Raw genomic sequence first — 13,875 nt, forward strand, 5'->3', positions numbered from 1 at the left:
TTACATGTATTAAATGTCCCCAAATACCAAACACTAATTATAATTCTGTGTGAACGAATGCTCAAATATACACGCTTAAAGATACTGCAGGCACCAAGTAATTGGGGTCTTTGTTTTTGTTTTTTTACGTTTATTGGTTCTGTTCATTTTTCTAGCACTTCAAAGGTAGCAGTTCAGGATCGAACACGCTTAAGACATTTTTCCGATCTAATTGATTCCATCCCGTCTCGTAAGGCTATGTTAGCTCTGCAAGGAAGGCTGCCCACTTCACACGCTGTGGTCAATCCAATGTGTTTGTGTCAACGTTCATATTATGAAAGCAAAAATGACTTCTAATGTGAACGAAATGTGTCTGCCCAGTGAGACGGATGTGCGCAAAACACGTCATGTGGTGCAGTGTTGACCGAAGTGAATATAGCCCCGTGTGTAGGTCTCACGTCATTCGTGGCAATTTCAAGGATTTTTACGTTTGGGCTGCCTGGTCCCCGCACTGAAGATAAAGTTTTGTGGAATTTACTGGATCCTGATACATTTTTAAGTCGATGTAGAGTCTACTCAAAAAAATGTATCAGGCTCCAGATGATTTTATTTTGTGCAACCGCTTTGTGAAATAAACTTAGTATTTACAGCACATCATTTTTTTTCCCAGTGCATATATTTCGGAATTCAAAATCATCTTTTCGCCACTGACTGTTTTCTGTTTCTCCGTCTTCCATTGCCTTTCGCTTTGCGAGATAACTGCAGAGTTTTAGATTGATTTATTTGGATTGTTAAAACGTCATTCAAGGTTTCCACTGGAATGCCTCCTGCAAAATACTAAAAGGATTCCAGAATTGGAGGACAAAACGCTATGATCAAGATGAAGACTTTGCTCTGAATGACTCCGTGTCTCTATTTTGAGTCAGCTCTGTTTTCCAACACGGGTCAGAGTTCAGGGGACAAACCTTGACGGGACGAGTAGAGTGGGGGAGGCAACATGCCAGCCAATCCGAGTGCCATCGCGTGTTCTGAGAAAAAGAATGTTTATTTAACTTTTTTTGGGGTCTGTTTGGGTCCCAACAGGCTGCGGCCGGTTGGTCGGCACTGACGCATTGTAACCCCGTCCCCTCGTGAAAAAACAAGACAAAACAAAAAAAAACCTTGTCCGAATCTGGCACTTGCACACAGGAACTCAGCAGGCCCAACAAATATGCATGCGGCCACAACAGAGCTGCAGACCAGAAGTAAGGGGATTTTCCTGTGTTGGAGAAGCCTATGCTGGTCCAAATCCTGCGGCTGGACTGCGTCACCCCAAATCACAGTCTCGATAACCTTAGGCAGACATACGGACGTACGGACAGAAGGACAGGTATTCAAATAGTCAGTCAGGCAGGCAGACAGAGACCAGCGGGACTTAAAATGTCTGGAACCAGATCGAGGGAGCCATCTTGGACAAGTTGGCAGCTGGACCGGGAACCATATAAATATGTTATGTGTTGTGTTTATTATTTTACTTTATGTTAACTGATTTGTTAAGCGCTTTGTTACAGCTACCGCTGTTGTGAAAGCGCTATATAAATCAGCTTGTATTGTATTGTATTGTATAAATGTTGAATCACCTCCACATATTAAATACACAGCACACACGACAAATTGATGAATAACTAATTTTAAAAACAGAAGTCAAGAATAATGACTATTATTGTGGATTGCATATGACCATTTGAAGTTTTGGTTCAGATTTTAGCAAGCATCATGGAACTTCACATGCTTGATTTGCTGTTGCGGGCCACATTAAATGATGTGGTGGGCCAGATCTGGCCCCCCAGGCCTTGACTTTGACACCTGTGTTCTACACAAACGGCATCGGAAGCCATAAGACAGTATATAAGCTTCCGCCAAAGCATTTTAGCGCCAGCTGAGACATGGGACGAGGGATTTTCAACCATCCATTTTTCTATCCTCATTATGTATTATATATTGTATTGTATTATGGCCGCGTATTATCGGAGCTTTCCCTAGCCGACTTCGGCCCCGGCATCAGACAGTGACCAGTTTCCTCTATTTTCAACTCTGACATGTGTCACCAAACGAGGGGCCCAAAATATTGCAAGCAGCTCTCGTCAGCATCATGCTGTGCAAAATTGAACAACACTGTTCAACAATATCTCTTGCATAAAAGAATGCTGAGTGCAGAAAAAGGCACATTATTTTACACGCAAATTAGCTTTGCAAACTAGCATGAAGGAGAGCCAAAAGTTTTCCGAATCTGAATGAAGGACAACTGACAGGAACTGTGATGTAAACGATTGGTCCCGTCGAATTACATTTGTAATTATTCACACTGGTGCACCTTTGCAATTTATAATTGTTTATGGTAGGCGTACCCCGAAGTGGCAAGGAAGGGAGGGGCGGCTGAGATGCGACCCCCGGCACATTCCGGGCCTTCGACCAGGAGGCGTGTGGAATGAAAATGGCACAGACGTCCGTCCCTGCACTGACGAGAAATGACATGATCGGACTTCACACTCAGGAATGTCTGGTCCTATTGTCTCGCTCTCTTTGAGAAAACGTTTGCCCTCCGCATTCATGAGATCGAGACGCTCGGGTGGCTTGGGCTTTCACGCAGACTTCCTTCTGCGCCGTTCGCGTTTGCTCTGTTTGATATGTCAACACAGTCACATTCAAACGGCTCACCCGGATCCACATTATAAACGCAAACGCTTCACACGTGACGTGCATGAAACCGAATACAGCCACGCGTCACTGAATCCACTTCTGCACTGAAAAAGGGGACATTTAAAAAGTCACAACCGGTCTGAATACGGAATTCCTAGCACACATATTAGTTTAAAAGGAGTCACATGTCACCTGACTGCTCAAACGGAGTGCAGTCCCGAGCTGCACATCTGTGATCCATAGTTTTGGGACTCCCGAGGTTCAAATAATAAATAATAAACAGTTGCCCTGCGGTGTCGCCGCAAGATTAAAAAACAAACGTCGTCCTTTCATCTACTTTTCGTGGGTCAATAAAACCTTTTCCATTTTGCTATTTCCTGTTTCTGCATCGGCAAATACATATCGCCGTGGTATCAACACACGGTAGGCATGTTTGAATTGATGAACAATCACGAAGATAAGGACCAACAGCAGTTTGCAGTGTCGTGACACACTCAAGTAAGCGACAAAACGAATTGTCCCCACATTTCCGGAACGTGGGGATGGGAGGGGGGAGATACTGTAAATGTGAACAAACCACCCCATTCGACTGTGCAAACATATTTAAATCCAAACTACCCTTTTCTTTTCCTTTGCTCTCTTCCTCATTCCGGATCTACTTGGTGACTTCATTCAGATTCTGGCCGGTGACTTGGAAGCCGATCTCTGAGCTCTCTGCTTGCCTTCAAACACCGTTTCTTGGGCGTGCGTCCTGCGTTGGAAGAGATTTTCCGATTTGAAACTCAAACGAGGGAAATCTGTTCTTTACATACAGACAGCCAAGGTGTGATGGTGTCAAGAAAGAAAGGAGGGATGCGGGTCATGCAAAGCCTTTGGTCCTAAAACTCATTTCTCGCAACTACTATCAGATATGGTAAAATTCCAAGCAGCCCAATGGGGGAACAGTTAACGTTTGACCCGGCAGCCTGAACTGAAATACATATCTGAAAAAAAGACCGTCGGCCATTTCTGCACACACACACACACACACACACACGAAAAAGCAGCTTTCTTATGGCCTGGGGGAGGACACTTATTTCGGATTCCGGAGAAAAGAAATGCTTGCCTTTATGTTGGTACAATGAATGCAAGCAGACAGCAAACAATGACGAGGGCTGGCTGTTCATATCTCAGAGCAAATATTAACAGTCAAACTCAATGACGCAGCGTTGACCAACAGATACATAGTTTTAACGCTTTCATGCACCCTGTAACTTGATCATGTGATAAGCTATCCACGGTAGTAACCGCTGTCCCTAAAAGAGTTTAAAAAAAAGGCATCAATCTGCAATGACTTGAGTCGTCGCTACAATACCGCACGCTACGTGCGTCACGATCAACGCGAACGCAAACACTGCAACCAACCGGGCGGATACTTTTCACTGACAATCGATTCATTCTGCTTCGCTAGCATGCTCAGAGCTTGCGGCGACACCTCAGGCAAATGGAAATCTACTGACACAGATATGTAGACAAGATAACACGTAAGACATAACCAAAGTCACCTCGGGGTGGTTTTAAATCAACAATTCAAGTAATCGGAGGTTTTAAAATGGCCGGAGAGGGCGGTGCCAATGATCCTGGTGACCCAAAACTGACGAACCCTTCCACCGTTGTTCAACAAAAACTTGTGCTATTCTAGAGTAGGTAAACAATTCAGCCCAGCGAGCGCGCACACACACACACACACACACACACGCTGCTGAACAGGGCTCAAGTTAGCAAAGCCTCCTGAAACAGCAGCTGGGGTCAGTATTGACAGGTTGTTGCTATTTCCAAGCCGGGCCTGGAGGCAACGCCACACATGCTGCATCTATAGTTCGACTTCGCACTACAGGGACCAGGTTTGCTTGCTCATTAAAACGAGACTAGAGGGAAGAAGAAGTGAGGAAGACAGACTCGACCTAAGGTAAAAAAAAAAAAATCTGTGGTGCAAAAGAAGATGCTGTGAAGGTGAATGAAGGGAGGACAGACACGAAACACGAAAGAGGGTGAGATACGTGGCCTTGCTCTTCCTGTGCATGAGGCCAACGGGGGACCTACTCAAGTCCAGACAAGAGAATCAACAACCTTAGCGCAGGCAAATCTTTAGTGGATGTGCGTCTCATCTGATTGGGACCGCTTCGGAATTGCAAAATAGAGCATTTCTATTGCAAAATACGCTATCACGGGACAGGTTTCTGTCAGGGCTTGCCTCTGCTTTTTTGGAAGCGTGTTGCCGCAGTGATACTCTGGTTGTAGAGGAAAAAAGACTGGCTCGAACATCACATCCCACATAAGATTTGGTTTCCCGTTAAATACTTTCTGACCACATGTTGACACAAAAGTGGAAGACGTAGGAGTGAATGAATCGAACGATGACAACCAGTTGCTCCAAGAGCGCGCAGTAGCGAAAACCTCTGCCAAGCCCAAACATAACATCTTGCGTATAATCATACCGTATACTGTTCCAGCAGATTGCTTGACCCCAAGGTCAAAAAGGCCAAATCACCCACGCGTATCAAAGGCAGTTTAGGTATTTGTCAACTCGTATTCTGTGGCCGAGTGACGATACCGTGATCCAGTCCTGAATGTGAAAATGATTAGCGTAGCAAACATCTGTCAGACAAATGATGTTGAAGAAGGCATGTCTGCTCTGTTCCAAATGGAACGGTTTCCCGCCTGTCCCGTTTGTGCAAAGTCAATTTTGACACCATTGTCAGGAACAAAGATTTACAACTGCAGGCAGAATAATAATAATAATCACAATAATGACACATTGTGTCTTGCTTAGATGTCACTGATTGCTGACAATAATCTGATTACTCTATCCGGCGACATGATGGATGGTTCGCGAGAGATTTCTTTGGCGTTCTTCTTGCTCGCGGGCAAACTGGAGCTGTTTTGCAGGTGTCGCAGATAAAAGCGCCACTTAGGCTGAGGAAACGAGCTACTGACAGACAACCCGCACGTCTGACAATGAACCATCATTCATGCACCGAGCAAAACATTTGTAAACAGCCTTCAGACTGACAATAAAATGATTCGTCACCTCATGTGGGCAGACATAATCATGCCGGCAAGCCTCACCCCAATGTTTGCACTTTCATGGAAAATAAGCTTTGAACTTTGAGAAGGCCAACGCAGGACATTTAAGTTAGCCTAAACATCCGCTGTGTGGATGATCCACGACTGAGACGACTTTACACCGATCCTATCAGATATCAGATCGGCTCAGTTTGTATATTTTGTTAATTTAATGATCAGCTGTAATATCGTCATTTGATGAATTATGCGAACCTTATTCAATGGTATAATCATCAATAGAAAGAGAGACTTTTTGATACTTGCACCTGTACTCAATGTTGTGGCCAGTGAGTTCAGACAACAACAGCGAAGCAAAACCAGTTTCACATCACTCACTCTTTTGTCTGCTTCAACAAAGAGCAGTCAAATCAGATGAGACCGTTAAAGATCCCTTCGTCTCTCGTTCTCTCTCTCTCCAGCTGCAGATGTCAATGACTCTTCTCGGTTTCTTCCTGTCCACACCTGACAGTGGCACCGACCATGTCCGAGGATATCAAGCAGATATCTCACCGTTGCTTCTTCTGCAATGCTCATGAAACCCATAATCTGTACTGACAATATCTGCCCGCTTTCTGAGATTATCACGGCACAGAATCAAGTCTGCACTGACGAAAACAACCAATGGTCTCCTCATGGCAGGTGACCCCCGGGCTACTCTCCATCCTTTTCCACCATCTCCCACACAAATAGACTTGAAAATAGACTAAATTCAAATGGCACAACCCATGAGATCATGCCTCTCAGGCCAGACTACAGCTTGAGCTTCAGTCTTTCACATCCTAGTTTTTCCCTATTACTACAGGTGTGCCCCAGGGCTCCGCCCTAAGGCCCATTCTAATCATCAGTTGAGTCCGTATTGGCAAAAACCTTCCCATAAATACTTTACAGTTAATGCAATTTCACCATCCCACATTTTGTCCACTCTTACTAGAAACGCATTAAACAATTTTAATGAGACTCCTCAATTTTGGTGACCTTTCTCGTAAATCACTCAAGAAACTTAGACTGGTTCGCTACTCGGCTGCTGGTGTAATCACCAAATCCCCATCCTCACTTTGAAAATTGCCCAATTTACTTTGAAGGCCATCCATCACCTCTCCCCGCCCCTTCCTTCCCGCAGATCCTCCTCCTCTCTTCAACTTGCCCTCCCCTGCAGCTACCTCACCACTAACAGGAACTGGGCTATGTTTTAATGTGTCTTCTACATTGCGTTTTTTAAAATTACAAAACAGCGTTATTGATCAGTATTCAATTTGTTATCGAACAACACAAAAGGTGCTTAGCGCTGCGTTGTGGGATCTTAACAAGACACCCAATCAAAGCTTCCTGGCGCCGCGTCTTTTTCACTCTTCATTAGTCCACATTGAACTCCATGTGGAGGCTTTGGGGTGAAAGCTTAAAAGGTTTTTCAAACACTCCGCACTGCGAGGGCATGCTCTTTGAAGCCCGTGCCCTCCTGGTCCTGGGGTCAACAAGCGACACCTGACACCCCCCTCCCCCCACATCGCAAAAGACCACGTCAATAAATAAAACAGGTTTATACACAAGTATGACACATATTCCGAAAATATGGAGAATATGTAATATGTATATATATATATATATATATGTACAGGTATATATATATATATACAGTATATAAAGTATGGAGAAGAGATACTCAACAGAAACTCAGAACTTTACCCTTTCAGTCTTCCACCTAATCACAACAGCTCAACCTTTGCTTTTTCATTTTTATTATTATTTTTATTTTTTTCACAAAGATGATTAGCTTCCATGAAAACACACGATTGGGCTGCTTGGTCAATTGGACCACACAGAAACACAAAAGCACATATTCAACAAGTTCAAAAAAAGGAAAAGACTGTGACTTTTAGAGCATAATTGTGCTTCCCTCTTGTTGTCAGTTCTGAGAAAAAGAAAAAAAACAACTTTAAGATGAGGATGAAAGTTCTCCAGAAAGACAAGGAAAGCTGTTAGTGAGGAAGGCGAGAGAGATGAAATGCGAGCTGTGGGCCACTTGATGTTACGGCTCAACTGTGGACTGGAGGAGTTGACTGTGAAGGTTTGTGGAAGTGTTTATGTGCGCGTCCGTGTGCTTGTGTGTATAAGGGCAAAAGGCAGCTCACGGGGCAGAGGTTAAAAGTCACAAAGACAGGAAATTAGCCACACCTGAGGATTTATAGGGGAAGGTGGGGGGGGGGGGGGGGCAGCTTGCAACACCTGAAACCAGGACCAGAAAACATTGCCTTTGCCTGACTGCAAAACAGTTAAGAAAGCCTTGCACAACCGCACTTGGTTTTGTTTGCGTCTACCAGAGATATTTATTGTATCGTGCATATCGGTTGCACGATTGTAGAACTGCATCATGTTGAAGGCGTTTCATATTTTGATCACAAGGGATGGCATACAAATGGAGGGAGAATTTTTGTAAGCTATCGTTAAATGAAAGATAGCTGACGGTTTGGATCGAAACAAATAACGATGATGTGTTGGTGTGCTTTCCAGTGTGCTGGCCTGAAACTGTTTAAGAAGATCAACTCCCCTTAGCAGCACCTCCAGTGGTGAATCAATTACCACGGGTGATGACTTTGCACTGTCTAGACATCACTGTATGGCTGCTCGGCAACCAGGAGAGTCATTCTTCGTTTGTGGTTTAAAAAAAACGTGAGATGTCGTCGACCTACCTGTCAGCATCTCCTTGGCCGGACGACGCGTTTCGATGCAGCGTCTCTCGCACGGCGGACATGCTGTCAGGCAGCCGGTTCAAGCGCCGCGTGTACAGACCCAAGCCTCCATCCGTCATGTAGCTGTAAAACAATCGCAACGGCGTATTCAACAGAGACTCGAAAGGAGACGGGAAATCTTTTGAAGTCGGGCTCAGCCCTTCAGTTCATCGTGTTTTACGACTCGTGTTACATTTGGGACCTCTGCGGCAGTGGCGAGAACAAGCAGTCAAGTCGAAGTGAAGACACATTTCGCAAGCGGCTGACGGAAAACAACGGTGGTCTGTCAACGAGATCCGTTGGAATATTTGGACGGACTGCCGGGCTTGAATTGATGTTCAGTGAAGCTAAAAACAATAAATAATAATAATACAGCGTACATGCGAGTACGGTAAGCGCAACTGCGGATAATCAGGGCATTCATTTCATGAGCGGGATTAGAATCGGATCTTTTGGTTGTCCGAGTCGGAGGGTGACCGTCAGCAGCACTTACACAAACATTCCCACTCCAACTAAAACAACATTGACCAATCCGCCAAATGTTGACCCATTTAGGAGACTCCTAATGGAGCTAAATATTGACACATTTCTCCCAGGTGTAACTCAATCAAATGTTTGCTGATTTAAATTGACGCTGGACCGTTGGCCGGCTGAATGCCTTTTCTGTGTGGGACTCTGATGGTCTTGTTTTTACAGTTAAGTGAGTAGAAAAATAATCCCAGCCAGATTTTGAACACTATAAAGCCTTTCTGGTTCATCTTGGTGTGAGAAGACTCGAAAAGTACAGTACACACAGGCAGTGTTTCCCTTGTGCGGACAAAACTTAAAGACGGGCTGCATCTGACCTGCCGGACAGAAATTAAGACAACTAAAAATCCTGCAGCCGAAACTTTGAGTATGGTACGTGGAATACGGTATTTTGTCATTGTTTGACATTTATTGATTGAATAACGCGAAACGTTTCTTCAATCCAAGTTCTTATGTCATATTTTTCATTTCGAAAAAAGAACATGACAACAATTCCAAGAGGCCTCAAATGTGCTGTTTGAAGTGCAAACAAACACTTTTATGTTTTACTTGGTTTTTTTTTTTTTTTTTTGACTGCTGACTAAAACATTACCTCTGAAAACAATAATAGGATACGAGTCTACTGAAAATACCACTTTTACGCTGTCTATGTGATCTCACATAAATAACAGGCATTGCCGGAACATTGAGAATGCCACAAACGCACGAATACACAAAAAAAAATAAAAATAAAAAAATAAAAAAGAACCACTGTGCCTGAGTGAGCCTCTTGCAGTTCTCAGAAACCTGTTAACCTGTAACCGACAACGGGACCAACGTGCCTAAACAAGACCGTTTATGGGCTGACTCAGCAGCGCCTCTCCAAAACAAAGCTGTTAATTGAGCACCAAGTCACCAGGGTTGGCATCGAGCGACGAGACGTACCTTTCGGCCTCAAACATGGTTGGTCCAAATGTAATCTCCCAAATCAAAAGTTGCGTCCGTTCTCAATGCTGCCCTTCGGTTCGATCTATCCTTATTTGCATCAAATCAGCAGGTGAGGACAGAGCGGACCGCGGCGCTATCAGAAGTGAGTGCACACAGGCTGTTTGGACCGCGTGTCCATGTGCGGGCTGAATGTGCGCGAGGCGAGCTCAGTGTAGGTATGCAGCTACACGTGTCTGTCGACGAAAAAGGTGGAGGAAGGGGGGAGGAGGGGAGAGGAAGAGAGAAGGGGTAGGCAAGGGAGGGAGGGAGGGAGGGATGGATCGGGATCGTAGAGGTTGATCAGGCAACTTAGCCCTCAGCTAAAAAGGTTGTTTGAGGGACCGAGGGGGCCGTTGGGCAAAAGAGTCGGGAGGCAGAGAGATGATTCAGACAGGTGTGTAGTCATTCGGACAATGCCAAATCAATTCAGCTTTTCCGCCGGGTACGTCTAAGCTGAGAGAGCGTGCTTTTAAAAAATGCGTTGGGTGAAAAAGGAAATATTGGCTCATCTCTCTTCCTTTGACACTGAACCAGAGCTGCGACGATTTAAACAATGAATCGGCAAGTTAATCAATTATCAAATGGATCGCCATCTATTTTGGAAATCCATTTGTCGTTTAGGGACCTTTGAATTTCAAATTTTCCAAATCCACGGAATTTTAGCCGATCAACAGTCAATATCAAGAGCAACATTTTTGCCGATTTTCTGATGCGACGGAACAAACTCGTGACTGGATCTTAATCGGTTTACGCTTGAGCATTTGTGCACTGTCAAACTGAAACTGTTTTTGAATAAAGCAACCAAAATATATATACATATTTTTAAATCAGATTCAAGTAATTCAACGATTAACCAAATAATTCATCAAGTAACCAACAGACTAACCGATAATGAAAATAATCGTAAACTGCAGGCCTATAATTGACCAAACTGGAGAATATTTGTTCAAAACTGACGTTACAATTTTAAGATAAACATGTTTTCAAATGTTTTGGATGGTTTCATAAGTGAATATATGCTAATTTATCATTGCAAGCAGTACAATTGACAAACCTGCCTCACATAAAGTTATGGTGAAAGTTTTTTTAACACGAGCTACTTCGATTTGATAAAACATTTGAACAGTATTCACGTATTATTATTATCCATCCATCCATTTTCCGAACCGCTTGATCCTCACTAGGGTCGCGGGGGTTGCTGGAGCCTATCCCAGCCGTCTCCGGGCAGTAGGCGGGGGACACCCTGAATCAGTTGCCAGCCAATCGCAGGGCACACAGAGACGAACAACCATCCACGCCCACACTCACACCTAGGGACAATTTAGAGCGTCCAATCAGCCTGCCACGCATGCTTTTGGAATGTGGGAGGAAACCGGAGCACCCGGAGAAAACCCACGCAGGCCCGGGGAGAACATGCAAACTCCACACAGGGAGGCCGGAGCTGGAATCGAACCCGGTACCTCTGCACTGTGAAGCCGACGTGCTAACCACTGGACTACCGGGCCGCCCTATTATTATTATTTTATTATTATTATTATTATTATTATCATCATATCTATTTACCTGTCCATATGAGCATTTGAACTCCAATAACACATTTATACAGGACTGGGCAGCTTCTTGCACAACCGGTCATCAACTTCTTTCACATTGTGGAAACGATATTTTAAAAACCTGAGCAAGCACGGCAATCTGTTGTCAACTATTCATCAGAATTACCGGTTGAGTTATCAAGAGATATCCTATAGGGTTATAATCCAAAGGAAAGCTCCTCCTTTTTGGGTAAATATGCCACCTCAGTGCAGAAGAACCAGTTAGTGGACGCCACCATGCTTGTGAAATTGCTAACCACTAAATAGCCTCCAGGCTGAAAAGGGGGTGGGGGCACCCATCACTCTGTGTGTATTATAAATATTTAAGCCTCGGGGCAAAGCCACTCACCAAACACACACACACACACGGTGTACATGTAGACAAATGCAGATTAGAACACACACATTGTGGCTTGGCAGTTTCGACTCTCAAGGCAATAAAATGACATCCAGTCAACCGGCTTCATTTGAATCAAATAAAAGGCAGTTTTGTCAGTCGTGCACTTTGCCGTTTCTTGCGATTCGCAAAAAAACAAATACATGACTTGAACATGTCTTATACACACACACACACACACACACACGCATGCACACACATACGATTGCAGTAGTGCATTCTGGGAATCACAGTGCTCGACTTTAAGTACACTTGCACAATCTCATGAAATACAATGCTCGAGATATACGTATAAAAAATCTGACCACAAATACTGCCTATTTTGACTGACACTGTCATTGTGGTACAGTATTCCTCAACATGCCCGCTATCTTTGTTGCAATGCGACCACAGTCAAGAATCGATCAAAATTGGATCATATTGTCAGCCAATTTTTTTTTTCAATACGCATCATACATTATCTTTCAAAACATCTTTAAAATCATCTTCTCCAAAATCATGGTCTTGCACTGTACATTCTGTTGTATTTTGCTTTTAAATGTTTGAATTGAATGAAACACACTGACTGACATTGTGTACTGAATACGAGGTGCTTGTAGCGGTAGTGGCGCTATTGCCAAAATTTGAGCAAGAGTTATTCCAACATGGACAATAGTCTCCAGAAATCGAATGAATGGATCTGCATGAAGTAACAATTGGAACTGCAGGCAGTAACAGTAAGCAAGGTACACCACTGCCCCCTGCTGGCAACTTTTCTTTCTGCTCTTTCAAATCTACTCACCCGCTGGTCACATCGTCAGTGCGTGATGCATTCTTGGTCAGAACGTCGCCATCACTCATGTATCCAGTGACCTCCATGGCGAGCCCATCAAGGTCTACCTCCTCTCCGGGTCTGTCTCCAAGGTCCCCGCTGCAGAGGCCCCCATTCCGGCCAGCCAGCTGCCGTCTGAGGTGCCCCGGGTACAAGTAGCGTCCAGCTTGGCCGCCTGCCACGCGGCCAGCATATCCATTCCCCGTAGAAGGGGCATCACCCGCTTGGAGACGAGGGCTGGACTGACCCAGTCGCCACGAGGACAAGGAGGGCCTGGCGGAGGTAAGACTTAAGATGCTTCTCCCCCCTCCACTGCTGTTGGTACCGCTGCTGATGTCTGTGGTGACGCTGCCATCAAAAGTGGTTTCCAAGGTGCTGAGGAGACAGAAGGAACGTTTGAATGGAAAATATGTTTGATCAATGTGAAAATAAGGCGACATGTTTTGCAAAATATAAATATATAAATAAATAAATATATATATATATATATATATATATATATATATATATACACACACACACACACACACACACACACACACACACACACACACACACACACACACACACACACAACACACAGTGGTACCTCTCCTTATGAAATTAATTGGTTGTGGAAGAAATTCTTTCACTCGAAAATTTTGTAAGCAGAGATGTGTTTTCCATGTAAATGCCCTAATCCGTTCCAAGCCCCCCACAAAGAGCAGCGATAAGTATGTTGCGTTCAGGAAACTCAGCCACACAGTATTTTTACCTTTTCGTATCTTGAAATTTCTTTCGTAACAAGAGGCAATATTTTCCTGTTGAGACGTTGCATAATTTAAAAATGTTGTATGAGACGTTCTTAAGTAGAGGTACCACTGTATATGCATGTATAAAAAAAACCCACAAGTCAGAAACAAAGAGATTAAAGCAAACAACAAGAAAATAACCACATACCCCCCCCCCCCCCCCCTGCAAAGGGCTATCTTGCATAAAAATTATGATTCAAGGACAGCACAAAACTGCAGAACAGCAAACCAATGTTTGTGGATCCATTCCAACTTTTATTATTATTTATGTATTATGTTTGTCCTGCATGTCATTTCAAAT

The 13,875-nt window shown here is 44.0% G+C and overlaps 1 protein-coding gene across 2 annotated transcripts in view; it reads right to left on the minus strand.

Annotated features, from left to right (window-relative positions):
* The window catches only part of nav2a (neuron navigator 2a), an 81,157-nt gene that overhangs the window by 28,180 nt on the left and 39,102 nt on the right, over nt 1-13,875 (minus strand). For both annotated transcript variants that reach the window (XM_086107682.1, XM_086107681.1), the window contains exons 10-11: nt 12,754-13,158; nt 8,451-8,573 (exon numbers count right to left, since the gene is read on the minus strand). In XM_086107682.1, coding sequence (XP_085963808.1) covers nt 8,451-8,573; nt 12,754-13,158 — 528 coding nt within the window. The remainder of the gene's footprint in view (nt 1-8,450; nt 8,574-12,753; nt 13,159-13,875) is intronic.

The sequence above is a fragment of the Hippocampus guttulatus genome, chromosome 3 (assembly GCF_054856545.1).
Source record: "Hippocampus guttulatus isolate MCC_2025c chromosome 3, RoL_Hgut_1.0, whole genome shotgun sequence".
NCBI lineage: Eukaryota > Metazoa > Chordata > Actinopteri > Syngnathiformes > Syngnathidae > Hippocampus > Hippocampus guttulatus.